Genomic DNA, 25,388 nt, shown 5'->3' with positions numbered 1-25,388 from the left:
GCTGATGATTCCACCCTTCACCTTTCCATTAGGTTCTCGCAACGTCCATCCCAACATTTACTTCAACAAACAAGGGATGTGGCTATGGCACACAATGTCTGACTTGGCTCATATCTCTGACTGGGATAAAAAAAAAAAAAAAAAAAAAAAAAAAAAAAAATCTTGTTTTTAATGCATCAAAGACTGGACGTTCTATAGTCGCTGTTGTAGACGGCCATCGTTTTTCTCCTGGATCTATCAACAGTGGTGTTCCTCAGAGCTCTGTCCTATCACCAACTCTCTTCCTGTTATTCATCAATGACCTTTCTAAGCTGCACATCTAACCTTATCCATTCATACGCTGATGATTCCACCCTTCACCTTTCCATTACGTTCTCGCAATATCCATCCCAACATTTACTTCAACAAACAAGGGATGTGGCTATGGTACACCTTATGTCTGACTTGGCTCATATCTCTGACTGGGAGGGAAAAAAAAATCTTGTTGTTTTTAACCCCTTAAACGTGGATCGTCTCGTTTGCGACGCTCAGCAAAAAGGACATAACGGTGGATCGTCGCATTTGCGATTCTGGTAAATTTTGAATAACCGCGGGCAAGCAGGCTCCAGCTGGTATTGTCTATCAGTACCACCACCCTTTAGCTACAATTAGCATACTTTACCTTTGTACTACTGACCTCAGTTGTTGCCAAGTATCGCGTTTTTCCCCCGTCCCCCCACCACCACGGCCCGGCCAGCCTGGCTGTGATACATGGCAGCGCTCTGAGCGCTCAGAACTGTAAATCTGCGCTCTCCTCTCACAAGCAGTTTATGCTAATAGGAAACGCTTGTTTCCCCAGTTGTAACACTAGCTTTTTTTCTCACGGTTTGCCCCTGTTTAGCGTCAGTTTACTGCAGGCTTTCAAAGTGACATTATGGCGAGTTCTAGCTCTTCCCAGTCAGTGCAAGCGGCCGACAGGAACAAGAATAAAGTGGCGGGCGTAAGGCAGAATAAAAAGTGCGCCGTGGTGATCTTTTGGGAAGTAATATGATTGAAAATAATGTAGTATACATGTTTTTAGCTGTGAAAATGGAAATGTTTGTTGAGTGACGGGAAGACCGCCGCCACGGTGCATGTCGGCTGTATGCTCCGTTGATTTTAGCCTTATTTTCAGTGCTTATTGTACAAATACAGATTCCACACTACCTTTACGTTGTAGTATAAAGTTTACTGTGACAGAATGAGGCTGTGGTAGAGGGGAAACCGGGTTGCTGGAGGTGTGAAAGTGAAGATTTGGTTACCCAACTTTGCAAGTCTCCACAAGTCCTTGGGTAGTCCACGAAGGCTCAACACCTGTCTCTGGAGAAAGCTGAATGTAAGTACTATCTGCCATACCAAGTATAATGTTCTAGGGTTAATCTCTGATTTTTGGCTAATATTTTCCTACAGGTACTCAGACCGCGATACAACCCCGCCACTCGGGGGGGGTCGACTGTTCACGGCCGCGTTTAAGGGGTTAATGCATCAAAGACTCAATTCTTACACCTATCGACTCGACAAAATCTTCCACAGGAGTACTCACCAATGTTTAATAATATCCAGCTCAATCCTGAATCATCCTTGAACATGCCTGGGGTTTCATTCTCTCAGAACTTATCTTGGAAAGATCAAATTATTGTACATCTCTTGTAAAATCTGCTTCCAGGAGATTAGGTGTCCTAAGCCGACTCCGTATCTTCTTTACCCATGCACAGTTGTTGACTTTATACACGGGTTTTATTCGCCCGTGTACTGTAGAGTACAACTCTCATGTGTGGGGCGGCTCCCCACATACAGCTCTTCTCAATAGGGTGGACTCAAAAGGCTTTTCGTCTCATTAACTCTCCTCCTCTTACAGGCTCCCTTAAACCTCTGTCTCTTCGCTGCACTGCTGCTTCTTTATCTCTTTTCTATTGTTACTTCCATGGTCACTGCTCCTCTGAACTGTCTGCTTGCATCCCTCCACCTCTACGACAGGCCCGTAGCACCCATCTAGCAACAAACTCTCATCCTTTTTCTGTCCAACTCTCTAGTGCAAGAGTTAACTGTTACTCCCAGTCCTTCATTTATGCAACAGGTCAACTCTGGAACTGGCTCCCTCTGTCTGTATTTCCTACATCCTATGATCTCTAGTCTTTCAAACGAAGTGTGTCTAGGCATTTAGAAATGAACGTATCTTGAATTTGGCTTTCTTTTGTATTGTTTTTGTTTCTTTCTTGGAAGGAACGGTTTTGCGGGCTCCTGGCCTTTGGTTCCTTCTTCCTTAAATATAAAACACACACACACACACACACACACACTAAGCTGAACCAAACAAGAGTAGCAGGAGTTGAGAAAACAGCAGAGAGGAATGTCCAGGAGTTAAAAAAGGTATGGGCAGTAACTAGAGAGTTGCAGGAACGGACCTTAGAGCAGGAGAAAGATATCAAAATTCTACAGAATAAACTGGAAAAAGTTTGCACATGCAGTGATGAACAAGAAAGCCACAGAATTAAAAGTGAGTAATGAATCTGCCTCAAATGAAATAAAACAGCTCAAGAGGGAGAATAAAAGGTTGGAAGAAAAAAGGAACAGGATGAAAAGTAAACTAGATGAGTATGAATCCAAATCAAGGATGCAAGATGAGCACATTAAGGAAATCAAGGAGCAACATAAGGGATGGAAGAAAATTCAGGAGGAAGGAAACATAAATTGAAAGAGAATATGGAACAACAAAGCAAGGAAAAGGTGGAGAAGGAAGTGGTTAAGGTACTGAGAAGTAGAGAATCTTTAGTCAGGGATGTAACAGATAAGAAAAAATGTGTAATAATTTCAGGAGTAAAGGAAAAACATATGACAGTAAGATCAGAAAGAGAAAGGGAAGAACTGAGTAAGGTTAAAGAAATAATATCTGTAGTTATGGAGGTTAACAATGAAGCTCAAGAAGAGATTGAAGAAGTGTTTAGGTTAGGAAAGTACAATGAAGGAGGGGCGAGGCCATTGAAGGTAAAGTTTAAGTCCAAGGTAATGCTAAATGAAATCATCAATAGAACATGGAAATTATCAGACAAAGAAGGGTTCAAAAATGTCTGGAAAAGAAGAGATGCGAATCAGGAAGAAAGAGCTAAAATAAAGGAGTTAGTAATGGAAGCAAAGGCAAAAAATGAACAGAGAATGGAGGAAGAGAAAACAGTGTTTTATTGGAGAGTTATGGATCAGAAATTGAGGAAGTGGTACTGATGGAGAGAAGAAGAGAAGAGGATATAAAAAACAACAAAAATAATTTGAAGGTGGCATATACTAGTGTTGATGGTTAAATATCAACAAGGTTAGAAATCAATGATTTCTTGAGGGTACATGAACCTGATGTTATGTGTTTTGTAGAGACCAAGTTAAGAAAAGATATTTATGACCATATGGGATATGGTAAATACAAACTGTGGAGAAGAGACAGAAAAGAAAAAATGGTAGGAGTGATGATAGCAGTGAAGAACAACATAAATGTAGATACTGTGGAAATGGGAGAGGGTAGGGCCGAAGTGATAAATATGAAATTAGAAACTGGAGAGAACGGCAAGAGAGATATGGCGGCAGTGTATGTTCCCAATAAGACAAGAGCATGGAATGATGATGAATACCAGATGTTGCCAGACAATGGCTAATTATCTACAGAAAATGATTGAGAAAAGCAACAATATAATTTTAATGGGTGACTTTAATTGTAAAGAGTTGAACTGGGAGGAATGGGACTCAGGAGGCAGCGAAGATTCGTGGGGCACTATATTATTAAACATAACAATGAATAATGTGATGACGCTGTGGGTCAAAGAAGACAAACAATTCCGAGATGAGGACACACCTGCAAGATTAGATTTAGTGTTTACCAAAGAACCCGATGTAACAGAATCTTTGAAATATCTGTGTCTTATAGGAAAAAGTGATCATGTGGTCACTGTATTCCAGATGATAATAGGGAACATGATGCCAAGAGACAAGCTTTAGAGGCAGGAAAGATACAACTTTAGGAAAGCAAACTTTACAGGACTGAGAAAATTTTTCAAAAATGCGGATTGGAGAAAATTCATAGAAACAAGAGAGATACAGAGGAAGTGGGATATCTTTCTAGACCTCTATAATTCGGGAGTGGAAAAATACATGTCAAGAGTAAGGGGGAAAGAAAATGGGAAAAAGGAGTGGTTTAATAGAAGGTGTAAAATAACAAAGAAAGAGAGAGGCATGGCGTGGAACAACTGGAGAAAGAGATGTAATAACAGAACAAAGGAAGAAAATAAAAGAACTAGAAATTAATATACAAGAATACACAGAGAGGAAGAAACTTTGAAAAAGGTATAATAGACAAATGTAATGATGAACCCAAACTGTTTTACAGATTTGTCAATGGCACATTGAAACAAAAGGATGGAATCACCAAACTGAAAGTACAGTACAAGGAGAGGTCTATAAAGATGAAGCAATGCAACCTGAAATACAGTAAGACCTCACTATAATGGACTAATTGGGGCCCAAGCCATTCCAATAAAAGCGAAATTCCAATAAAAGCGACATACGAACTTCCCCCTGCTAATCTGGACATTTTCCGATATATCAGACATTAGTCCTGATTGCACCAATGGTTTTCGAAGTGTTTTCACTACCATTCCAGTACTGTACTGTATTATACCTTCACTACAAAAATGAAATGGTCTAACACATACTGTATAATAATACTGTACTGTACACTAATAAACATGTCTTTTACTTACCTTATTGTGGTGAATATAGCTGAAGTGGTCAGGCAGTCCGGACTGCTCCTGGCTTTATTGGACATTTTCCAATACATAGGAATTTAGTCCGGTAGTTCCTCGAGTCTGATAAAAGCGAATTCCGGTGTGTTGAAGTCCGGTGTATTGAAGCCAGTATAGATGGATCTTTTGTTCGTTTTTGTGTTTATATGTGAAAGAGTAATGATGCAAACAGTAATGTATCCCATTAACCCCTTAACCTCCGGCATTGAACAACCCTTTACAGTACCGATGTCACTGATGTCAAGTTAGTGTGAGCTATAAAAAAAAACTGAACAATTATGGGGAGGGAACGAAGGTCACTGATATGTTTACACGACTCTAGCTATGATTCTAAGCAGTCAGGGGGTCGCTTTATCTCAGACATTTTCGCCCATTTGGTAAATGCACCGTAACTTTTATCAATTCTTCCATGACTCAAACCGAATCATAGCATGGGTTTAGGAAGCTAAATAACACATTGCAAGTTGCGCCAGACGATTATCTTCACATCTTTAAGAAAAATATATTGATTTCAGAAGAATGGAAGAAACTTACTCTACGTACTCAAAGAGGGATTAAATTTCTTCCATTCTCTTGAGTATGTGAAGATAATCATCTGGCACACCTAGCAATGTGTTATTTAGCTTTCTAAACCCATGCTATGATTCACGGGACAATTGAGGAAGTTACGGTTCATTTACCAAATGGACGAAAACATCAGAGATAAAGCGGCCCCCTGACTGCTTGGAATCGTAGCATAGAGTCGTGTAAACATACCAGTGACCTTCGTTCCCTTCCCATAATTGTTCAGTTTTTCACAGCTCACACTAACTCGACATCACTGACATCGGTAATGTAAGGGGTTGTTCAATGCCGGAGGTTATTAACCCGCCCCGTCCCGTCGACGTATGGGTACGTTGCAAAGATTTGCATTTGCCAGTCCCGGCGACGTACCAGTACGTCATGCAATTGCAAGGTCCCTAATTTGCACAATTTTCAATTTTCGCGCGTGATTTTTCGTATGTATACACGGGACACCTTCCTCTATTCCTCTACAAGATGCCAAGCAAGGACAATGCCTTACACCGCATAACCTCCCCCCTCCCCCCCTCACGCCATTGTCTCGGCAATGGACCTGTTACCAGTGACCTGGCTAGTAAAGATATTCAGGGCCAGAGTGATTCCCCAATCGATGACAATGTGGAGGACAATGTTTACATAGCATTAGAAGAAGAAACAACCAGAAAAAATGATCAGGTAATGTGGCAAAAAAAAGGTCAGGTATTGTGATTAGTGAGTGAAACAATGCTTATAATGCCTTTATTACTGCTTGAAAACCAATATACTCTCATACTACATATACATTTGTACCAAGTAAATAAATAAATACCGTTTATGAGTGGATAAAATAGTTACCCTCCCATAGAACTCGTTTTCTTTGGTGCCAGCATGTTAGAAAACCCAGTCAGGTAAGGAGGAACTCCTACCTGGATTGGGTATTTTAAACCTCAGGTGAGTGATTTCTCTATGAATTTTCGATGTTTCTCACCAAAAGCGAAGGTTTTAGCCAAAAAATTTTTTTTTTGAAAATACCTCGGGACTGGGGGATGTCGGAGGTGCAGAAAACCACGAGACGTGACGGGTTAAGGGGTTAATGGATTAAATTACTGTTTGCATCAATACTCTCCCTTTCACATGTAAACAAAAAAACGAACAAAAGAGCGCTAAACGTACATCTAACTTTCATCAGAAAGACCTTACCAATTCATATTCCTCCACTTTATTTTTGTAATTTTCCAACTATTTTATTTTGTGTTTTGAAAAAGTACTGTATACAGTACTCACTCCAAACATATTTGTAATAAGTAGTGATGACAATGTTCACCAATACAAATGATGTACTGAGCTGATAGGTAATATTCTGTATCATTTCGGCCATCCAGGAAGTGTTATCTGACTTGTAGGTCTACTGTGTCATTACACTTGTATATGTTCACTAATTTATATCTATATTTCAGATTCAGGTATAGTACTGTATTGATTACAGTATTGTACAGTATACAGTACTCTCTCCAAACACAGTTGTAATACCATATGTGGTGATGACAGTGTTCACCAATATATTTAAGGTACTTAGCGGGTAGGTTTTTTGATTATTCGGCAAATCCAATTTCTCGGCAGCAGCCCGGTCCCATAGATGCCGAATAATAGGACTTTTACTGTATATACAATTTACTAACAGACAGATACTGCCAGATTTGTATACTATTTTCAATGCTACTAATATTCCCATCTCCAAAAGCACTGAAATTCTCAGTGTTTCACTTAACAATGCCCTCAGCTGGACCTCTCATGTCAGATCACTTGCTAAAACCACCTATGAAAAAAAATAAATAAATAAAAATAATAAAACTTGGATTATTGAACAGAGTCATTGAGTTCTTCACTGACGAGCAGCATAACGTATAAGAGTCATGTGTGCTCTACCCTAGAATACTGCTCACCCTTGTGGAATGATGTGGAGAGGTTGCACTAAAACTAGAAAAAATTCAGAGCAGAGCTGTTGGAATTCTTAATAACTATATTACAAGTAAACTACCTCCCCTACAAGTAAAAAGGAATGTTGACTCCCTTGAATTACAGATACTTTTATGACAAATGCTCATTGTGCCACCTCTCCATGCCTTCCCTCGTATTACATGGGCATCTGGTAGAACTCATGGCTGGAATGTCACACAGTCATATTGCATAACTTCTGCCTAACAGAATTCTTTATTCTCCCAACTGTATCTCTCTAGAACCCGCATCCCCAGAGTTGTTTCCCCCCAAACTTCAACCTACAGCTGTTCAAGTCCAACTGTTATAGATTTTTATAATTGGAGGACACCAGTAATCTGGTGTATTGGTTATTTTTTTATTCATTTTTTCCTTCCTCTGTTCTGTAGAAAAAAAAAAAAAAAAAAAGTAGGTGTAAAGAAATATAGTTGCTAGTAAAAGTGAAAATATAGATCTAGCAAAAAGAGTGCTAAACTGGCAACTCTAATGGGAACTGGAGGTGTAGCAAGTACAGTACCTTGCATGATGTGTACTGAGTGATTAATGCTTGGTGTCTTAAATTTAATATTAATATTAATATAGACCACTTTCTACTTTCTTAGCATTTAAAAAATACTTTATTGTCACAACTTAATTTTAAACACTTTTCAAATACTGTACTGTACACTTTACACACCATATTATTTACGATCTTACGAACTAATGATGTTCACTTTGTCTGCATATTTCACTTATCACTCGTCATCCTCGAGCAGTATATCAGGGACTTCTGGGGAAATGATGTGGGTCAGACTGAGGCAGAACACAGGGGGGCAACAGAGACACTGCCAGCCAATCACCAACCAATGCATGACCACACAAACTGTGCGAACAATGCGGCCGCTCAGGACTGAGGTCAGGTAGTGCGGACCACTTCTAGCTTTATCAGAGTTTTCCCAATATATATATGAATTTAGTCCGGGTTGGTTCCTCAACCTTGATAAAAGCGAGTTTCGGTCTACTGAAGTCTGCTGTAGCGGCTCACAGGGCTGGGGTCAATTGTGAATTGAACTGGAACTGAATTGGAAATGACTGAAAAAAACAGTGAATTGGAGTTGAACTGGAATTGAGAAAAATATAAAAATAAAAATAACTGAACTGAACTGGAATATCAATGAAATAGTATGAATTCATGACTGAATTGAAAAAAAATAATATTTTATACTATAATATGTGAATTCATTATCGTACAATAATTAACATACAGTATTGATATAGTGTTGCCTACTTCTTCCTCAGCCTTTATCATTCTTTTTCTGTGCCTGCCCTCCTTTCTTCCTATTTCTCCCATCTTTCCTGTCACTTCTTATTGCTTTTCTTTCCTTTATAGATGGTTTTACATTGAGTGACAAGCCAAATGGTTTCCTGTAAGCCAAGAAACCATTTACAGCGCTGGGTGGTAACTATATAACCAAACCATACGTGCTCCCTATGTGTCAACAAGTGGGTCAGTGGAGGGTTAGTGCCCCTCCCCGTAAAACAAATAACTCAAAGTCAAATGGCCACCCCTTGTGGGATTATGGCATCTGCCAATAGATAGATAAAGAGATACTCAAATAAACAGTAAAATATACAGTTTGCTGTACTGGGTAGATTAAAACTGATTTTGAATTGAAAACATTTTACAGGTAACTGAATGAAATATCGACCATACTGAACTGAACTGAATTGGAACTGAAGATTTTTTTTTTTTTAATGGATGAATTGAACTAAATTGAAATTAATTCAAATTTTATTCTGAAATAGAATTGAATTGAACTGACAAAAATGAACTGAACCCAACCCTGGGAGATTTTACTGTATACAGGTAAGCCCTTAATTCACGCAAGGGTTAGGTTCCCAGACCCTTCGCGTATGTGGTAAATTCGCGTATATGTTCTGCCCTTGTTTGCACATAATTACGCATGTCTATACGTATATTACATCTGAATAATACTGTTTATGCACTACATGCACCTTATAAACTAACATAAAGTATTAAAAACAACAAAAATGTAAAAAATTTAAAACTGAAACCTGACAAGCACAGGCGTAGGTGGAGACACTTCAGCAGTCTGGTGCACTAGCCCTCACTGCCTCCTGTATGCTACATTCTGCCTTCTTTATTGTATGAACAGTTAACTCTTTCACCCCAAACATGCAGTTCCAAGACAATTCACAGGCGCAGGTGGAGACACTTTAGCAGTCTGGTGCACTAGCCCTCAATGTCTCCCGTATGCTACGTTCTCCTTCTTTATTGTATGAACAGTTGACTCACCCCAAACATACGGTTCTGAGACAATTCACCATCAAGTCAATTCACCGTCAAAACATGGACAATTCCCCGTCATTCTATTAATATACTTATTATTGATTAATTAATACTTTAATAACCAATTTTCAGGGGGATTTTATAACTCATATAAGTAAAAAACTAGTGTACTGTACTTGCTAAATAAACTGGTATGTAAATAAATGACGGGGAATCGTCCTGACAAAGAATTGTTGGAGAATTGTCGCCGACATTCCACCCTGAAGTTTGTCCAACACTTTAACTTTGTCAGTGACACCACTTTACCAGCCCGCTTTGGTGTGTTACCACATGCATCACTAGCACTACGCTTAGGCCCAATGTTGGCAGACAAGGCAAGCAATCACTGGAAGGCAGAAAAATAAGCCACAAATAACGATTCTCGATCTCGAGTCACGCATGATTCGACCGTCGGATTCAAACTGACTGTGTGGTGCGTGGTAGACCAACCTCCCAGGCTCCCACACACACATACATATATGTGTGCACACAGGCAGCAGGTAGGCATTTTTTATATTTTATTTATTTCTCTTGTATACTGAAATTACTTATTTGAATACTATAATTTTGTTTTAATTATTGTACGAAAAATTCGTGGATAACCGAAATCGTGTGAAAGAAGTTCGTGTGAATTAAGGGATAACCTGTAAAGGGAACTGAGTTTGGTAAAAACCATGATACCTGGGACATTACCAAACAGCATGTCATTTGGCTTCAACAAACTATAGCCTTTAACCCCTACACCGCGGGCATGTTTACCAATGTTTTGCGTGTGCCGCGGGGTTATTCGGGCTCCGACACACTCTCAAAAAATATTTGCCAAAAATCAGTTATTAGTCCTAGAATATTAAAATTATATATGCTTATGGCACATACCTTCAGCTTTCTCCTGGAATGTTTGTTGAGCCTTCGTCGGTTACCGTAGGACTTGTGGAGACCTCTGAAGTTTGGTAACGAAGTCTCCACTTTACACTTCCCGACAACCCGTAATATGATTACCACAGCCAGATATTAACAATATAAACACTACTCTATGATTTTCAAGTAGTTTGGGATCCATACTCCAAAAAAACAACAACTGTGAAAGCAATGAAAATTACGAGCGCGTCTGACCGTCGCACTTGCGCTAGTTCGCTCTTGGTGCTCTGTCATTTATTATTCATATAACCCCTCACACTTTATATTTCTATTACTATATAACACTTATATATATCTACAGTCTTTATCCATAAGTTTCCTTCAGTAGTATTAGTTTATTGTCACTGTAGGGATTCAATTTCTTTCAGTAAAATACGTAGCATTCACTTTCTCGTCCTGTATACTAGCATTGAGAGTGAATATCACTTTCAATTTCCCTCTCATAACTCATAGTATTCAGACATGCTAGAGTGAAACTTTCACTTTCATTACTCCTAGGGTATATACTCGTATTCTTATAATACTACTCATTTACATTTCTATTTACGTTCTCTATTTTATTTACGTTATTTACATTTCTATTTTATTTACACTGTGTTATGCACTGTCAATTGAAGTAACTTATAAAACTATTTTCCACTGTTCACGTATATTTACATTCATTACTTTCACTTGCTGTTTACACATTATTTACACATTATTTACAATTCCACTTGCACTGTTTTACTCAATAGAAAGATCGTAGTTACTCTTTTATCAATTGTCAGCCCTTTACCTCTTTCTACACGAGGTTTAGTAGGGGGTAAAGGTCACAGCGCCCTTTGCATGGGGGTGAAAAGGCCCTGAAGCTAGCAAGAGCAAACAGACGTACCCCCACACTGGAAGATGAGAGTGAACTGATAAGGGTGGGCCGGGGTGGAGGCCTACCTAGGGAAAGCAGTACTGCCAACGTTTAGCCTCTTGACACAGCTATTTATAGCAATGAAATGATTGGCAGGAAATCTAGACAATACATTATAAATTTGGTAGTTCCAGGTGAATGTAAATATCACTTAGGCTTCTCCCTTCCCTCCTTATATGTTTATTTATTAAGAAAATAGATTATACGGCATATTTCAAGGGGAAATAAACAGCGAAAATTAGCGAACGAGTGCACGTGAAGTGTTGTCAGGTGATAATTAGCCAATTCCAGGTGTATGGCACTCTCACTTACCTTATTTCTTTCTTGTATATATTATTTGGTATAAGAATAGGGCATAGGGCTTATTTCAATGGATGAAATCAGTGAAAAATTCCAGGGAAAATTTACTTAGCGTAGCACGGCCAGGCAGGCGAGAGGATAGGGTAATGAGAGGGGGGGTAGGGAGGGGAGTCAAGAACGGGGAGAAATGGCTAAATTGTCAACAATGGATGGGAGTACAGATGAGATTAGGAGTGCTGACTAGTGTTGGTCATTGGCAGTACTGATAGATGATACAACCCCCCACTTGGAAGCCCGGGTGAATTCAAAATAACACAGAATCACAAAAGTGACGCCCCGCGGTATGATCCCTTGCTCCCAAGCGTCACGAAAGTGACGCCCCACGGTTAAGGTCAAGGGTCTGGTACCAATTAGTTCATTATATCGAGGGTGTACTGTACTGTAAACAAGGTGGATAATTAGAGGCCCTATGACCCTGACTGTACCTAACATGAAGCATCACAGGTAGAAACAACGTGGGAAAAAAAAAAAAAATGATGAGGGGAATGTGAGCTATGGGGAAGGGAAGGTCAGAGAAGAGAAGGGAGGGAGGGAGAGAGAGATGCTGGGATGCAAGGGAAAGGGAGTGAGAAACTGGGAGGAGGGGGGAAGCAAGTAAGAAATATAGGTAAGGAGGAAGAACTACAGAGAGGAGGAAGTGAGAGCGGTGAGAGGGGAGGGAAGGAGACAGGAAAGGAGAGAATGAGAAGAGGAAATGAAAGATACTGGGTGGGAAGGAAAGGAAATGCATACAGGGAAAGCTAGAGATGTATAAGGAGGAAGGGGAGAGATGACAAGAATGGGAAAGGAGGAAAGGAAGTGGGAGATATAGGAAAGGGAGATGAGGAGGTGCTGAGATGCATAGGAATGGAATGAAAGGGAAAGAGTTGACTTTAAGGGCTGGTAGGAAATGAAATGGCAACAGGTGGGGCAAAAGGTAAGACAGTGAGATATAAGGGGAGTGGGGGAGCTCACCATCCACTCACTCGATGTAGTGCTGCTATTGGGTGTCTGCCCATTCCTCTCTTCCATCCATCTTTCCTTCCATCCTCTTCTGTCTTTCTTTCCTTCAGTCTTTCCTCATCCTTCTGCCTATGTGTGACTTTACACTCCCTCTTCTATCTTTCTTTCCTTCATTCTATCCTCTTCCTTTTGCCTGTGGGTGACTCTACACTAAGTGACAAGCCAAATGGTTTCCTGTACACCAGGAAACCATTTATTATGCTGGGTGCTAACCATATAACCAAATATTGGTGCTGGTGGTTCAAGTGGGTAATTATTGCACTCCAATTGGATTGAGCCGGTGAAGGTTTATAGCCAAGGAATGGTTGGGGTTTATTGCTCACGTAATACAACTCAGGGATGAGTGAGGCTGGTCACTCTCATCTTAAATGTCAGGACCAACTGCCTAGCCCCAGGCTCCTACGTTCCTCATGGGGCAAGGTAGGATTGGATGATGGATGGATGGATGGGAGGGATTATGATATCTGACAAGGAAAGGGGAAGAGCAGAGGAAGAGGGAATGGTGAAAAGGGAAAAGAGGGAAAGGAGGAAAAAAGGAAGTCAAAGGAGAGAGGAGGAAAGGGAATAAGGGAAGGAGTAAGAGTTATAGGGGAGGTACAAAGGGATGAGGTGAGAGGAGGAAAGGGACAGAGAGGGGCAGGGAGTAAGAGATATAGGGAGTGCAAGAAGGGTGGAGGAAGAAAGAGTGAGAGTTCTCAGGAGGGGAAGAAGGAGGAGGGGGAAGAAGGAGGAGGGGGAAGAACAGAAGTGGAAGATGTAAGAAAACCTAAGAGGAGGAGATGAAGGAAAAGAGGGAGAGAGGAGAGAGATAAGACCGTAAGCAGTTTCAAGAGAGGAAGAGGAAAGGGATGCAAGCTTTGGAAAGGGAGGTAATGGGAAAGGGGATGGAGCATGAGCAAAAGGGAAGGGATGAGTGGAAAGGGGGAAGGATTAAGAGCTACAGAAAGGGGAGGAGAGGATGACAGAGCAAACATACGAGGGGGATTGAGAATTAATGGAAGAAGATGATGGGATGTATGGGCAGGAGGAAAGAGAAGAGGGAGAAAAGAGAGGGCAATACACGGAGGAATCAAGGTCAAGGGTGATCAATAAGTTACACTGACTGAAGCGAGGAGAGGAGGGGTGGAGGGAAAGGAGAGGGAAAGAGGAAAGAGTAAAAGGTATGAGGAGAAGGAGAGGAAGGGAGGTAGTGAAGTCTGGGTAGGGAAGGGGAAGATGTAGGATGGCAAGTATGCGGTGAAGGAGGAGGGAAAGAGATAGGGCAGAGAGGGGTATGGAGATGGAGTTAGAGATAAAGAGAGAATTGGCAAAGGAAATAGAAATAATGGATGGAGAAGGGAGTATAGACTAAGGAATACTGGGAGGAGAAAGAGGATACTAGTCAGTGGGAAAGGAATAAAGAGCACCAGGAGAAAAGGAGATCAGGGAATGTTATGTGTAGGATAAAGAAGAAAAGGGGGGTATGGAGTAAGATGCTGAGAAGAGTGGGGAAAGATGGATGGAATGTAAAGAAGAAAATGGGAGTGAGTGACATGGGGCAGGGAGAGGAAAGAGAGGGGGAAGAGGAGGAGAGAGGGGGGGGAAGAGGAGGAAAGAGAGAAGGGTAAGAAAAGTTAAGGAAATGGGAAGGAGAGCAACGAGGAGGAAGAAAGATTGAAGGACAAGGTGAGAGAAGAGAGGAGGAGGAACAAAGAGAGCAGGGAGGTACTTGGGACTGGGTGGAGGATGAAGGGGAAAGGGCAGGGAGAAGGAAGAGAGTGGACAAAGGGAGGGAAAGGAGAGGGAAGAAAGACTACATGAGGCACAAGGTGGGGGAACAGAAAGTGGCTAAAGACATACAAACAGAAGAAAGAGTGACAGGGATAAAAGAAGAAAGATGTGGATGAACATGAGGAAAGGACAGATAAATGGAATGAGGAGGAAAATGGAAAGAAAAAATGAAAGGATAAAATTTTATGGTAAAAAGGAATGGAGAGAGAGAGAGAGAGAGAGAGAGAGAGAGAGAGAGGGGGGGGGGGAGGCAGGTGTAGGGGCTGGCCAGTAGCTCTGTGGGATGGATCAATAAATGTAGGCTAGTACACAGTTGTCCCAGCCAAGCCAGCCACCCAGCCAGCCACTCGCTCACCCATCCACTTCATTCACCAGCTGCTACAATGTACTCCACTGTCCATACTAATTACCCAACTGTTCCATCCACCAGAAGTAGCTCATCCACACAGTCTCTCCATCCCTGGCACCAAGTATCCATTCCACCCATATCATCAATCACTCATCCACTTCATCTCCTGCACACACCAACCATCCACTTCATCCAGCATTATGTTACTCATCCACTCAATCACTTCAACTCTTGTAACAGCCAACCGGCCAGCCATTTCATCCACTTGCTGCCAGGACAGACTCATCCACTCCATCTCTTGTATCAGTCAGCCATCAAATTTCATTCAACACAATTTATTAATACACTAAGTTGCTCCACCCCTAACATCATTCAGTCAGCCATTTCATCCAATATCCTCTAGTAATTTTATCTACTCCACCACTCTTTACTTTCATACTGGCCAACTATTCACTTTATCAACTAGTTAATCATCAACTTAGTTGATACAGCCCTCATCTCATCCATCTATCTACTTCATCCAATCACCTTTCATCCATTAATAATGTCATTTACTTCATTTATGCCCTACAGTACAAAAAATCCTCCCACAGCTGGACACAACTGTCTGGCAATAGCAAGAGTTTTATATATATATATATATATATATATATATATATATATATATATATATATATATATATATATAATATATATATATATATATATATATATATATATATATATATATATATATATAAATACTGTATATACACACAAATGAGGGGGGGGGATCATTATACTGGTGAGGTTAAATGAGAGTCCCTTCACAAACTGAATAAAATTAATGGTAGTGGAAAGACTATGAAAAAAGGCCATTGTGCTGAAAGAGATTAATCCATTTGACATTCTTTCACTAATTCATCAGTTAAGCTTCCTGTGTATTCATCTATCCAGTTATCCATTACTACCACAGTGTATTCATCAACCATGTACAAGCACAAACCATATCCACCAACAACAATCACAATCCCAACAATACTGCCAACACCAGCTTGTTGTTATGTATTCACAAAATGGTTCACACTTCATCCACCAGACTACTGATCAGCTTACCTCCCCATTCATTCATCTTTTGAACTGCCTCAGACTCACCCCCTCCTCTCTTTTCTGCTTCTTACCCCGTTGATCTTAACCTTACTCTTGCTCCCCCTTCCTTCCTCCCCCTACCTCTCCCTCTTCTTCCCCCCCCCCTTTGACTCTACTCTCTTCCTACCCTCACTCCACCCTTCTTCTCTTTTCTGTTTCTTCTACCCCCTCTCCCTCCTTCTTTCATCTTACCTTCACTCCTCTTCCTCCTTCCTCTCTCTCTCTTGCCCCTTACTACCTCTACCCCTCTCTTTCCTCTCTCCTCCTCCTCTCTCATGTACTCTGTCTTCTACTGCAGCTCTCTCCAAGATTTTTGTACTCCATTCCACAATTCCTCACTCTCCTCTCCTTTCGGCTCCCTTTCCTTCCCTCCAGCTTTTGGTCCCCTTCCTCCCTCTATCCTTCATTCTCCTTCTCTTTCCCTCCTCTTTCTGATACCCACTCTGTCTTCTACTGGAACTCTCCTCTCTATTTTTGTACTCTACCCTTTATTTTTGTACTGTATGCTACACTCACTCTCAATCTTTTCTCTCAACTCCACTTCCCTCACCCTCTTCTACTCCCTTCTCCCCTGCTTCTACTGTATGCCTTATTTCCATAATCATCTTCTCCCTCTGACATTCTTGTCCCACAAACCATCTTTACCATGGGTACTATCCTCCCTCTCCAAGTATTCTTAATCCCCCATCTACAGTACTTTCCCAACTGTTAATATCCCCAAACTCCTCCTCCCCCCTACCTCATGTCCCACCAGTTTTCCAGCACCTTCCATGTCACCTGTCTCCCCTAACATCCTCTTACCATCTCCCTCCCACGTCACTTCACCTCACTTCCCCACGCTCGTTGTCTCTTCCACTGACTTGCATCAACTGCGTATTATCTAACACCCACCCTCCCTCCACCCCACCTCTTACTCTCCTACTCCCTCCCACCACAGTACTCCCAGGCTCCTACACCACACTCTCCTCCACTCCCACTCCGACTCAACTCTCTCTCCCTTCCTGACTCCCACTCCCTGTCTGTTCAGTTGACAAACACACTCCTCCACCCTTGACACACATCCCCTTCAGGTTCAACCAACTCACAACCTGACATATATCCATTTCAGCTCTCCCAGACCTTGACACATATCTGAACACACAGCCCCAGCCCACCACTCAACCCTCTCCCCCTTCCTGACTCCTACTCCCTGTCTGGTCAGTTGATACACACACTCCTCCATCCCTGACATGCAGCCCTTTCAGGTTCAACCATCTCACAACCTGACACATATCCATTTCAGCTCTCCCAGACCTTGACACATATCTGGGCACACAACCCCAGCCCAGCACTCTCCTAACAAAACTCCACATGAGGCAACAAACACAAACTTAAGCCCATATGACATGTGAGCAGAATATTCACAATGTTGTAACAGTGCATCCTAGATAGAGTGGAGCCCCGGGTGCCTCTTATGTAACTGTCCACTGATCAATAACACTGTGCGCCTGACCTAAAGACTGCCTCTGCTCCTCCCACACTCACGCAACAACCCTCCACAGCTGAACCTCATTAGTCCTGGTTATGGCAGAGATGGAGAATGGGAGAGGGAGAGAGATAAAGAATAAGATAGTGACATAGGGAGGCAGAGATGAGAAGTGAGACAAAGACTGAAAGATAGAGGTAACTGTCCAAAAAATGTATTTATATAACACTGCTACACCAATAATAAAAGGTGTGTGTGTGTGTGTGTGTGTGTGTGTGTGTGTGTGTGTGTGTGTGTGTGTGTGTGTGTGTGTGTGTGTGTGTGTGTGTGTGTGTGTGTGTGTGTGTGTGTGTGTGTGTGTGTGTGTGTGTGTGTGTGTGTGTGTGTGTGTGTGTGTGTGAGAGAGAGAGAGAGAGAGAGAGAGAGAGAGAAATGAAGAATCAGACACAACCAAACAAAAAGGTGAAGATAAGATGACAGACTTAACACTAACAAATGGGGCATGAAGAAGAGAAAATCATAAATATAATAATGCAAACAGTATGCTAATAATGTAAAAATAATCTCATCATTATGAATCTTCTTTCAACTGCATAAAACAGTCTGGCAATTGCAAGAACATAATAAAAACCACATCATACTAAAAAGGTTAACAGTTCTCACACACACACACACACACACACACACACACACACACACACACACACACACACACACACACACACACATCGTAAAGAGAAGTGATGATAGCAGTGAAGTGTAGCATAAATGTCGGTAATGTGGAACTGGGAGATGGCAGGGCAGAAGTGATAAATATGAAACTAGGAACCAGAGGGGAAAGCATGAAAGAGCCGAGAGACGTCGCAGTAACATATGTCTCCCTTAAGAGATGGGCATGGAATGAGGCGGAATACCAGGAGATGTTGTCAGACATGGTTAGACACCTACAGAAAGTAACTGAGAAAAGCAACAGTATAATCCTGGTGAGCAACTTAAATTGTAAAGAGGTGAACTGGGAGGAGTGGGACTCAGGAGGTAATGAGGATTCGTGGGCCAGTATAATGTTAAATAAAGTGATGAATAACGTAATGATCCAGCGGGTCAACAAAGTGACAAGATTTAGAGGTGATGACAAGATTACATTTACTGCTACCCAAAGAACCTGACCTAACTGAATCTCTGAAATATGTGTCCTATAGGAGAAAGTGATCATGCACTGACTGAGTTTCAAGTGATAGAAGGGAACGTGGCACCAAGAGGTGAGCTATAAACGCATGAGTGATAACTTTGGGAAAGCAAACTTTACAGGACTGAAGAAATTTTTCAAGGAAGCGGACTGGAGAGAACTCAGAGAATCGCGTGATGCGGGAGAAGCGGGATATCTTTCTAGGCCTTTACAACTTGGGTGTGGAAAAATATGTGCCATGAGTTAGAAGGATTGGTTCAACAGGTGTATAATTAAAAAAAAAAAAAAGAAAAAAGGATGTGGCATGGATCAAATGGAGAAAGAGAGGAAACAGTAGAACAAAGGAAGAACACAAATGAACTAGAAATGAATATACAAGAATCCACAGAGAGGAAGAAAGAAACTCTGGAAGAGATATAATTGACAAATGCAAAACGGAACTTAAATTGTTTTATAGGTTTGTCAATGGCAAACTTAAAAACAAGGAAGGAATCAATAAGCTGAAAGTTGAAGGGAAGGTCTATATATATGCAATAATGGATGATGAAATAATAAACAAAAGTTTCCAATCAGTTTTCACTAAGGAAAGTGTTTTTGTGGTGGGGGAGGGACTGACAAAAATGTAGTGTTAAAAGATATAAAAGTGGAAGTGCAGGAAGTGTATAAATTACTGGAAACTCAAGATGTAAGGAAAGCCCTAAGGCCTGATGGGATCTCTAATTGGATACTAAAGAAGGGCAGAGAACAACTGGCGGATAAGACACATAGTTTAACAGTGTGTTCTCTAGAGGAAAAGAAAGTGCCTCGGGAATGGAAGAGGGCCAAAGTGGTATCAATTTACAAAGAAGGGAATAAGGAAAAGCCCTTTAATTATAGACCAGTGTCCTTGGCCAGCACAGTCTCAAAATCGTGCAAAAGAATCTTGAAAGACAGGTGGATAAATATCTGGAGGAGATGGACATTTTGGCAGAAAGTCAGTCTGGATTCAGAAATGGAAGGTCATGTGTTGAGCTTCTACTCAAGGGATAATGATGTGCTACAGAAGAGAGACAGTTGGGTGGACTGTGTGTACTTAGATTTCATGAAAGCATTTGACAAGGTACTCCATAAGACTAATGTGGAATTTAAGCACATAGAAGGACTGATGGGAAAACTCTTGGAGAGGATGAGACTTCATAAGAGACTGACATGAGGATAGTAACAGAGGACAAGATGTCAGGGTGGAAGGAAGTAACTAGTGGAGTCCCGCATGGCTTGGTTCTGGCACCCGTAATGTTCCTGATTTGCGTAAAAAATATGGTGGATGGAATGAACAACTATGCAAGTCTGCTTGCAGACAATGCAAAGCTCATGACGAGAATATAAGCTGAAGAGGATTACAAAATGCTGCAGGAAGATCTGGAAAAGATTTACAAATGGAACTGGGCATGAGAAATGAAATTCATCCATCCATCCATCCATCATCCAATCCTATGTCGGCCCATGAGGAGTGCAGAAACCTGGGGCTAGGCAAGTTGATCCTGACATTTAGGATGAAATTCAATGCAAAAAAATGTAGAATATTAGAAATGGGTAAAAGTACAAACAGGCAATCACTGAATTACTTGATGGGAAAGGAACCAATCACAAAAGTGAGAGAAGAGAAGGAGCTGGAAGTGTAGGTCCAGGATAATTTGTCACCCAAAAAACACACTAACAAGATTGTCGAAGAGATATATAAGCTCTTAACAAACATAAGAGTGGCATTTCATAACATGGATGAGGAGATGAGGAGCAAATTCATAGTGGCTACGATCCACCCCAGGTTGGAATATGCGACAGTAGTGTGATCCCCACATAAAAAGAAAGATATAAACAAGATCGAGAGAATACAGAGAACAGCAACCAAGATGGTCCCTTGCCTGGCAGATCTATTGTACTAAGAAAAACTAGAAAAGCTGGGTCTGCCTTCCTTAGAAGAATGAAGAGAGAGAGGTGACATGCTTGCAGTGTTCAGGGCCATGATGGGGGTAGACTAAATAGACAGTGAATCTGTTTGTATGGGATGGTCGAGCAACGAGGGGACATGGAAAGGAATTAAAAAAGACAAGTTGCCTGGAAGATATCAAGAAACAGCTTTCCATACAGATGCAGTGACCTGTGGAATAGCCTGGACAAAGGGATCATCCAGTCAAAAAACTTAAATGATTCAGGTCAATACAACTAGGTAAATACACACAGACGAAACCTACCATGCCAGGTGACCTCAATAGTGTGTTGCGCATGTTGGCCGAAAACAACCCATGTATGATCTTCTGAGAGGGCCAGGTGGACATCATAGTAGCCCAGAGCCTGACATGCCGCAACCACCGCCAGGGTCGTTCCGGAGCTGTCTAACTTGGCACCTGAAACAAACAAAATTCACGATGTCATTTTCATACAAAGTAATACATACCTTGGGATATGAAACGAATAATCATTACCTTTCATACAGACACAATTACATAACACAGCACTTGAAACAAGGAACACTCAAATTACCTTTCCAACATAAATGCTTACCCGGTATATACTGTACTTGTTTTGTTTCTGCCTGATTAACCCCTTAACCGCAGGGTGTCACTTTCGTGACGTTCGGGCGCAATGGATTATACCGCAAGGCGTCACTTTTGTAATTCTGTGTTATTTTGAAATCGCCCAGGCTTTCAAGTGGTGACTTGTATGATCTATCAGTACTGCCAGTATCCAATAATAGTCAGCGCTGCTAATGTCATCTGTACTCCCATCCATTGTTGACAATTTAGCCATTTTTCCCCATTCTTGACTCCCCTCCCTGCCTCCCCTCCATTACCCTCTCCTCCCATCTGCCTGGCCACGCCGTGCTAAGCAAATCTTGCCCGGATTTTTCCACTGATTTCGTCCACTGAAATGAGCCCTATGCCCTATTCTTATACAAAATATACATAAAAAAGAAAAAAAGTAATTGATAGTGCCATACACCTGGAATTGGCTATTATCACCTGGCAACACCCCATATGCACTTGTTCGCTATTTTTCCCTACTTATTTCCCCTTGAAATATGCCGTATGACCTATTCTCATAATAAAAATATACATAAGAAAGGAAGAGAGAAGCCTAAGTGATAATTACATTCACCTGGAACTACCTAATTTCTTATGTATTGTCTAGATTTCCTGCCAATCATTTCATAGCATATATATTTGCAGCTGTCACCACACTGACATTATCAACCCTTGCCTGCCCATATATGCCACGTCATTCAGTTTGCTGTCGTCTTTCAAGATGAAACCATGTCGGATTCGTGCCCCTCCATTTCCGCAACTTCTGCACCCACTGCAACAGGGCCCTGTGACCTCTACCCCAACTAAACCTCATGTGGGAAGGGGTAAAGGACTAAGTGACTCTGCTGCTGAACATGAACTGGCTGATTTATCGATGAAAATGATAGATAGTGACTTTGATCTTTCGGATGAATCGTATGATGAGCCTGGGGAAGAAATGGTGACAGAAACTGCCAGTACGAGCGTTTCAGTGTCCCAAGTTCATCCTGGCTCCAAGGGAAGGGAACCCATAGTGCAGCAAGGGAAGGAATTTGGGAAGGGAGTGAAGAGAAGGTGGGTTAGCCCCGGAACAATGGCCCCGTGTGACCCTGCCCGCCATGAGTCCCTAGGTGAATCACCTCCCCTCCCTCCCAGCCCCACTTCACTAGTATCTTCCACCTCTTCAGCCGAAATTTCTCCTGAGTCTTCGTCATTGAAGTCTCCACCAGCACCTACAGTGAAGGCAAGCCATAGGGGACGAGGTAAATCCCTTACTCGTCGTAAAAGTAGACTAGCTTCTAGAGCAAGGGCTGCTAGTGGTACACGGCAACCTAGGGTCAGTCGGAGTGACCTTGAAACGGCCCAGTCTGCCTCACAGACACCCTCACCCAGCCTACACCGCCACGAGAGGGAACCCTGGACGCCTTCGTGTGGATGGAAGGTTCCAATTTCATTCCTGAACAACTCCACTTTGACGAGAGTTCCTCTGGGATACAGCCTGCCTTCACTCTTGACGAGGATTCTGAGTGTGTGGACTACCTTCTAGCTTTCCTTGATGACGAAGTCATGCAGCACATTTGTGATGAGACCAACAGGTACGAGTCACAACGTGCTGCAAGTGGTGCAGGTGCAGTGAAAATGCAACAGTGGACCATGCTTGAAGTGCAGGAACTGTATGTGTTCTTCACCTTCATGCTTCTCATGCCCCATTCAAGGAAGCATGAGTTGGAATATGCAATGTAAGGGGAGCGAATGATAAGGTGAAAGAGAGAGAGATTGTCCATGTGCTTGAGGGTGCGAAAGTGGATGTATGTGGAATAACTGAAACAAAATGGAGAAGAGAAAGTGTGAGAGAATGGGAGTATGGATGGGGTATATGTGCAGGAGTAGGTGAGAATGAGAGGGCAAAGGAAGGAGTCTGTATAGTTGTGAGTAAAAGATGGAAGAGGAGCATAAGACAGTATGGATCAGTTGGGTCAAGGATTGTGTGGGTAAAGTTGAAAGTTGGAATACAAATGTGGCCGATTGTGTGTGTGTATGCGCCAACGCAAGATCGTGCTAGAAGAGTGAGAGAAGAGTTCTGGACAAATGTAGAAGTGTGCATGGAAAAGTTTGGCAGGAATGAGAGAGTGTTTTTGATCGGTGATATGAATGGTAAATTGGGAATGTGAAGGTGGATGGAATAGTTAGTGAGTGGGGTGTGCCTGCTGAGATAGATGAGAATGGGAGTGCGTTAGTGGACATATGTGCTGGGAGGGGGTTGGTGATAGCCAATACCCTCTTCAGGCATAAAATGATCCACAGGTATACATGGCGAGTGATGAGAAGGGTGGGTGGTGAACTGAATGAAAGGAAGGCAATGACTGATTATGTGTGTGTGGATGAAAGGATGTGAAGATGTGTAATGGATGCAAGAGCTTATAGAGGTTGGGGGAGTGGACTTTCTGACCACTACTTTGTGGTGGCCAGAATTAGAATTCAAGTAAGATGGAGGAATAGAAGAAGGGAAAGACGAGAGGAAGGAGTAGTTGAAAGGAGAGTGGAAAGGTTACAAGAGGATGAGAAAAAGGCAGAGTGTAAGAGAGAAGTGGAGGAACGATTGGGCAAATATGAATTGGAGCAGATGGGAGACGTGGAAGGTGTGTGTAGGATATTTACAGAAGAAATATGTGCAGCATGTGATGTGGTGTGTGGAAGGAAGAGAAGACGGAGGGGGGTGCAAGGAACAGCGTGGTGGACTGAAGAGGTGAAACAGGCTGTGGCACAAAAGAAGAAAGCATACAATGAATGGATGAGAAATAGGGGCGTGGAAGAAGTTGAGAGGCGGAAGAGAGTTATATGTAGAAAGAAAGAGAGGTGAAAAGATTAGTAAGAGATTAGTAAGAGAGAGTAAGAAGAGAGTGGATGAGGAATTTGGAAGGAATTTGAGTGTAAAGTGGAGGGACTGTAAGAAAATGTTCTGGAAAGAGGTGAAAAGAGTAAGACAAGGTGGAAGTGAAGTTAGCAGGGGAGTGAAAGATAAAAATGGTAGATTACTAGTGGAGAAGGGAGAAAAAGTGAGCAGATGGAGAGAACACTTTAAGGAATTGTTGAACATAGAGGATGGAAGTAATGCGAGTATAAGTGGCTGGGGAATGGCTGGGAAAAGGAGGGAGGTGAGACGACAGGAAGAAATCAGTAGGATAGAAGTTGTGGAAGCAATGAAGAAAGTTAAATCGGGGAAAGCCCCAGGAATTGATGGAGTGTGTGGTGAAATACTGAAGCATGGGGGGAGAGATAGTAGTAGAATGGATGTAGAAGATGTGCAGATTGGCCTGGGAGGAAGGCAGAGTCCTGGAGGATTGGAAGTCAGGTATAATTATTCCCTTGTACAAAGGAAAAGGGGAAAAAGAAGTGTGTGGTAATCATAGGGGCATTTGTCTTCTTAGTATAACAGGAAAAGTGTATGGTAGGATACTTATTGACAGAGTTAGAGAAAGAACAGAGAAATTAGTTGGAGAAGAACAGGGAGGCTTTAGGAAGGGAAGAGGTTGTGTAGATCAGATATTCATTCTTAGATCTTTAGTGGAAAAGTTTCTAGAGAAGGGAAAGAAGTTGTATGCGGCTTTCATGGATTTAGAGAAAGCAAATGACAGGGTGGATAGACAAGGATGGTGGAAAGTGTTAAGAATATATGGAGCAGATGGGAAGTTGTTGAATGCTGTGAAGAGTATGTACGATGGTGCGAAGGCTGCAGTGCGTGTGGATGGTGAACTGAGTGAATTTTTCTCTTTGAAAGTTGGGTTGAAACAGGGATGTGTCATGTCTCCATGGTTGTTCAATCTGTACATGGATGGGGTAATAAAAGAGGTACAAGGTAGGGTAGTGGATGTTGGTGTGGCCCTGGTGAGAGAGGATAGTGTTTGGAAACTCCCTGTACTGTTGTTTGCAGATGATACTGTGTTGTTGAGTGAAGACGAAGGGGAGCTGCAAGGCTTGGTGGATGAGTTTGGGAGAGTGTGTAAGAAACAGAATCTAAAGGTGAATGTAAGGAAGAGTAAAGTGATGGTCTTTGAGAGAGGTGAAGTCAGTGAATGTACAGCAAGGTTGGATGGTAAGGAATT

General features: G+C 41.9%; 1 protein-coding gene across 1 annotated transcript in view; it reads right to left on the bottom strand.

The window, feature by feature from the left end:
• The window catches only part of Mnn1 (menin 1), a gene marked incomplete at its 5' end in the record, with an annotated part of 122,909 nt that extends 101,776 nt beyond the window's left edge, over positions 1-21,133 (bottom strand). Inside the window, one exon of the mRNA XM_080277914.1 lies at positions 20,977-21,133. Within this exon, the coding sequence (XP_080134040.1) occupies positions 20,977-21,133 (157 nt within the window). The remainder of the gene's footprint in view (positions 1-20,976) is intronic.
• Between the last annotated feature and the right edge of the window lie 4,255 nt (positions 21,134-25,388).

Source organism: Coenobita brevimanus, chromosome 71, assembly GCF_032717465.1.
Source record: "Coenobita brevimanus isolate Jiangsu-jjx chromosome 71, ASM3271746v2, whole genome shotgun sequence".
NCBI classification, from domain to species: Eukaryota; Metazoa; Arthropoda; class Malacostraca; order Decapoda; family Coenobitidae; genus Coenobita; species Coenobita brevimanus.
The sequence above is the reverse complement of the archived record's forward strand: the minus strand, read 5'-3'. Positions and strand labels throughout refer to the sequence as shown.